The 6,056-nt window shown below is 30.7% G+C and overlaps 1 protein-coding gene across 1 annotated transcript; it reads left to right on the top strand.

Annotated features, from left to right (window-relative positions):
* The first annotated feature begins 2,955 nt into the window (after positions 1–2,955).
* Positions 2,956–5,831, top strand: LOC119669812. The gene is made up of 5 exons (XM_038079840.1): positions 2,956–3,247; positions 3,297–3,392; positions 4,525–4,620; positions 4,728–5,471; positions 5,530–5,831. The coding sequence occupies exons 1-5, from the start codon at positions 3,019–3,021 to the stop codon at positions 5,796–5,798; spliced, it is 1,434 nt and encodes a 477-aa protein (XP_037935768.1). The 5' UTR covers positions 2,956–3,018; the 3' UTR covers positions 5,799–5,831.
* Positions 5,832–6,056: the final 225 nt, after the last annotated feature.

Genomic DNA, 6,056 nt, shown 5'->3' on the forward strand with positions numbered 1-6,056 from the left:
CGGTTTCAGATTTCTTGCATATGTTGCCAACAGACTTGCCTCCGCAGTACTGCCAACTTCAACTTCAACTTCAACGACGTTAGCACTAATGAGTTTGCACTAAAATCGCTTGCTATTGTTTTCAGTTTAAAATTATTAGTTAAGTAATTCTCACAATTTAATATCTTTAACTGCTTGATTAAGATGCCTTTGCGTGTTTGCTTAGATACTTTGCTTAGATACTTTGTTTAGATACAGCGCAACAGCGCTGGGCCTGTTTAAATTGCTGTATTAGTTTCACCGCTGCTGCCATGGCTCGCCATTTGTGGCAGTTGCTCCTATTACAAGATTTGATATTTTCTTAATTAATCTTTGCAACTTGCTACTTAGCAATTATTTTAGAAAATTCTACTCGATGCGCGATTTCACATATGTACGAGTATCTTTTATATCGCGGCTTTATTAATTTAAAATTTCATATTTTATATTTTATGTGCATAATTGCACAATGTGTGCGTTTCTGTTACATTTCTGCATTTTCCTTCGGAGATTAGGCATGGAAATTGTGTCAGATTATTTTATGTGATATGTGATACAGTTTATGGGATTATATTGCGATGTAAGCTGACACATGATTTTTATTTATGTCTTTATTATGCTTTAGATATGCAGGAATTTGTTTGTAATTAATTCGTACGATTTTGTATGTGATATTAAATATTTTTGGATTTCTTCATAAATACAAATTCGCGCTAATCAACTCAATAGTGCAGTCACTTAAGATTCAAGATCGCTTTTGAATGTTAACCATGCCATAAAACAATAGCCAATTAGTTTTGTGTATGCACTTTTCTTTTAGAGAATCTTGTTTTCAAAGAAAATGGAACACCTTGATTAGAAATGAGAATCAGTGTGACCACTTAAGATTTATTGCTACAGAAAGACTAAAGCTTTACTAAGCCTCTTAGAACTAAGTAAATTAAACCAAAACAAGATGTTAAAAAAAAAAGAGGAAAAGCTGAAAGGATGGAAATATTTTTGCTTAGAAATAAGCTATATAAAGTAAATCAAAAATACAAACTACGAAATATTCTCTTAAGTGCGAAAAGTCTTCCTAAAACAATAAGTACCACAAAATTGATTAAAAACTTAATATATTTTAAATAATTGCTTATATTATTAGATTTATTTGAAACTAATAAAAAACTGTTTGTTTTTTTTTAACATATATAATATATCTGAAAATTATTTTCTACATAAATGTCGCTGAGAGCTCTAAGTATATTTTTGAAAACGCAAATACTAAGCTTCTAACATTTTCACCCACTGATTAGGTTAAATTAGGTTATACCGACAAATTCAAGGCATCCATCTAGGTCTATAGGCGCAGTGTGCTGCCGTATTACTAAAAATCCAAGCGTTATAACCATTTAGGACCTTTAGCAAAGCTTATGATGATATTCAGAGGGAGGTCTTGCAATTCGCTAAGATCCTCAAAAAAAGAAATCCTCTAAAGTGTTAAGGCAGTGCCGCACATGTGCCGGACAGAAGCGGGAGACACTTTCATCGTCCTCACCACAACTGCGGTAGATATGGTTGAAAGGGGGATTAAGTCTCTTAGCATGGTTACCTAAAATACAATGACCTATAAGTAGTAGGTTTACTTACAAGACTGATATCTCTACGGGGCATTTCAATGAAAGAGTTTGATTTTCTTTTATTGGTGCGTGGCAAAATTGCAAACAGATACCTGAATATCGTTAAGTCTTTCCATCTTTTATTAAAAAGTTCAGCCAGTTTGCATGATGTCAACAATATGCCCAGATTATTTAGGTGTTGTGAGTGGTTTCCTGAAGCTGAAAATACCCCTATGACCGGGAACCCAGATTAGAGAAATAATAAGCTGCGTCGACATCTCATTTAGAAATGTGTAGCAGTCAAAGAATGTCCTAGATATAAATTGGTACCCCTTGACTTGAACAGTCTGATAGCTGAGCTCTTTTCAATTCGTTCTTAAGAGGTGGTTTTATTGAGTTAAAGTTTCCAACTGTGGCTGTTGATGCTTTTATCTCTCGCAAAAAAAAAAACTAAGTAAATTTGACTTCTTCCTTAAAGTGGAATACTATTACAACTGATAATGAAAATATATTGGAAGCTATTTATATTATATCGATAATTTTTTTGCAAATTAATTTTGTAAAGATTAAAAAATATAATATACCGTAAAATTATTTTTTAGTATATTGTAAAAATAGAATAAAATTGGAACTTTTGAAATTGAAATTTAATGAAATACAGCTGAAAAAAATAAATGATTTTTGAAAACAGTTTTTCTATTTTTATATATCGCAAATTAATTGTCAACTTACATCATGACATCGTCCACATAATCCATATCATATATGATAGAGCCACGATCTCTGCCTATAGTAAAAACCCTTTTAATTCAAACCATCTAGAATCATATGTACTGCCTAGTTTCATAGGAGACTCTAACTGTTCACTGGTAGGATCTTATTCCTTATTGAGAGGGCCTTTCCTATCAAGATTTTTTAACCGAGGATATATTAGTGTACTCAGCAGAGGCATCAGGTAAGTCTTAACGTTGTTGTTTTGGAGCTGTTCTCACATGGTCTTGCCGAAATCTTCTTGGAAAACAGTTTCTTTAGCTGAATACTTCTACCATAAACAGCAATACTATTCTAGGGCTCACAGCATTCCATTTTTAGATCTTTTTTAATAGTTTGACATGAAGAGATTTATGGAATCATGAATGTCAAGGGGAAGTAAAAATAGGCATACAAAGTTTTAAAACATGTAAACATATTTATAGGGTTTCATGCCTACTTTTACTTATATATATTTTTAAATTTAAATAATTTAAAAACATAATGATCACATTAGTTTTTGATTATTTTTGAACACTATGAAATTATAACTGACAATTGGTTTAAAATTTTTTCATATTCAAAAATTTAATTTATATTAAATAAAAATATTCTTCTAAGTTATTACGTACCGTAAAGCACCGTAAACAAAATGGATAGGCGCAAGAAACTACAGGAGATTATTGAAAAAGCTAAATCTGAGTTGCGATTAAATGCACATCCTTTCCACAATAAGGAAATAGTTCCTTCTTTAAGTTTTACTAAGAAAAATCTTAAAAAAAATGCCGAAGAAAGGCCAATTGATCAGGATGAGATTGTTAAACAAAATGGAATTGATAATATGATAACAAATAATCTAGATGCCATTGTGCATAGATCAGGTATATTTTCATTAAATAATTAGTGTAACACCTTACGAATTTTTTACAGATGTTCGACCAACGGGTGAAGTTCCTAATGATAATAACGTTCAGACTTCGAATATTGTAATAGAGAAAATGTGTAACTTGACTGAACAGTTCGCAGGTAATTTCGTTAGGAATAAGATAACATTAATATTTGCTTGATTATTAAAGTCAATTATGACGAAATAAATTGGGAGGTATTTTGAAGAGTAGTGAATTATAACAACATAATTTCATTATTTATTAATTGATTGAATTTTTGGCTAACCATATAGCTCTTCAAACAATATTTTAAAACAATAGAGACACCTGAATTCGTGTTAGTTAATGGCAAATTAGATAATGGTATTGGGAAATATTTGATCAATTGTACAAATGTTTTGGCCAAAATAATCTTATCTGAGATCAAAAAGATCTCAGTTATGATCTTAGGATTCTCAACTGCATATATTTAAAAAAAAGTTTTATCTCTCTTATATGTATATATATTTATTCAAATTCAAGCAAAATAATAAAAGCTGTTTCTTAAGAGCTAACTTAGTATGTTTTTAAGTTATCAGGGACAGAAACAATCCCTTCATTAGAGTATATGAGACTATTGTATTCATAAAACTCACTGTAAAAAGTATAATAAGATTTGCAAGTATTATGGACCCGTATTCTTTAAGAACAATGAAGCTGTGATAGATACCGTTAGTTCTGATTGCCACATTTGAGTATCAATTAGTTTTAACGTGTTTCTAAAGATATGGATACGGAAGAATTAAGATTTCAGCAGAATTGTGTCATTAGCCACAGAATACGTTCTGTTATAGGCTTTTTAAAACATGTGATTTCTTTTTCGGTTATGTGAAATGGACGTAAGATGAAGGTATTTGTCACAATGGAATTTTTTTTTAGAATTTCGCAAAGAATCATACTGATGTAGACCTCAAAAATATCCTTTTTGACAGTTATGTGCTGATTAGTCGTCGATAATTGTCTTTAGAGTATCAAGAACTGTAATTGTGAAAAATTGTTGGCATTTTTCCATTAAGTTTGTACAAATGTCAGTATGTAAGTCGCTTTTTAAGCGATTAATATTCTAATATGAAATACCTCAAGCTTAACACAAGATGCCTTAGTAACAGTTTTATTTGATAAATGTCACTAAAATAGTAATATCATAGTAAGTTAAGAAATTGTTATATTAAAGAGTTCATTTGAATTCAGATTCTTTGGTGCTTAAACAAATGTTCGTTCAATTTTTGTAGAGAATTATGAGCGGGAGCAGGAATTTAAAAATGAGTGCCATAAGGGAATAAGAGATATCAAGTGGGAAAACGTGATTGATGTTCCCAAAGAAGCAAGTAAGTGTACTGTTATTATTTATGCATATTAAATTTAATTATATTATTAAATAAATACATATATGGAATGTTGAGTTTCTTTTATAATGTTTATTACTTTAATTAAGATCTTAACGATGAATTGTTTGAGGGTACCAGTTTTGCGAACATTTTTAAAGAACCCAGTGATACGGATGACACTTTTGAGTACAAAGGTAAACTAGATCGTGCTGAATATTTAGCATGTGACAAAAAATTTTCCAGACTGCTACGACAAGAAGCGGAACGAAAAAATATACAAAATTCGCAACATTCCAGAATATGTCTAAATCGAAACTGTTCTTCAGATGAAAACATGCTACCATCACGTGCTGTGCTTAAAATGTTTGGTTCTTACTGCTCATCTAATGCTGACGCGTCTAGAAAAGGTTTTAAACCACCATGTGGATATGAAAAACGCAATACTTTTGCTGATACTGAATCTGATTCGGAGGATGATACTGTTATTGGTAGCCATACATACAGTAATATCGTATCAGATTCCGAAAGTAATATTGAAATCCAAAAATCTGAAATAACCACAGTTCGTTCTAAAACCAGTAGAGAAGTTTTTCTAAGTGCAGCTATGTTAAAGGAGGAAACACATCAGTCCAGAGCCATGACTAGAAAATATGAGCCATTTCGTGGTGTATATGTACCATATCCTTCGGCAGATTTTGAGAGAGGTGCTTTTCGAAGTCCTGAGAATCGTGAACCTATAGAAAAGGTACAAGCGACAAGCTTGTTAGAAATGATGGGTCCTATACCAAACGAGAGTAGTACTATGGAAGAAACTTCATCTACTGCGACAATAGATGTTTTATTTAAACAAGGTAATCTTATACTTATAACTTTATATAAGTAGTTTAAATTAAAATTTACTTAATATAGCTAGCGGCAGATCATCAAAATCTGCAGTTAACATTGACAGTCCATCTGCAGCAAACTCCAATCGTTCTAGTGTACATAATTTCGATAAAACTAGCACCAGTTACTCTCTACCCGTAGACAATGAAGCAATAGTGGCAGAAAGCAGTAGTATTCTTACTGATTCTGATACTGCTAATGAATCTCAAAATGTAAGTACTGATACTATGAAGAGTTCTGATTGGGAACAAAAATCAAAGAAACTGGAAAAGAGAAAGAGATACCCTAAGTAATTTTAATGAAAGTAAATTATGCAATTATTTAAATCTTCACTATTAAGAAATATATTTTATATATTTTAATATAATTTGTTATTTAAATTTTTATCTTTTATATTGAAAATTTAAATAAAAATTCAAATTTTTTCGATTAACAAAACTTCTGTATTTAAATCTATAACATTATTCCAAATAAGTGACTATAATGAAATGGGAATAAAACTTATAGTAAAAGAATTATTTTTAAAGAAATCTATTTATTGTGCCTTCTCT

This window comes from Teleopsis dalmanni, chromosome 1, assembly GCF_002237135.1.
Source record: "Teleopsis dalmanni isolate 2A chromosome 1, ASM223713v2, whole genome shotgun sequence".
Lineage (NCBI taxonomy): Eukaryota > Metazoa > Arthropoda > Insecta > Diptera > Diopsidae > Teleopsis > Teleopsis dalmanni.

Coding starts and splice junctions, on each gene's coding strand:
- LOC119669812 (XM_038079840.1), top strand. CDS start 3,019: ATGGATAGGCGCAAGAAACTACAGGAGATTATTGAAAAAGCTAAATCT. Junction 3,393..4,524: donor CTTGACTGAACAGTTCGCAG/GTAATTTCGTTA, acceptor CAATTTTTGTAG/AGAATTATGAGCGGGAGCAG. Junction 5,472..5,529: donor AGATGTTTTATTTAAACAAG/GTAATCTTATAC, acceptor TACTTAATATAG/CTAGCGGCAGATCATCAAAA.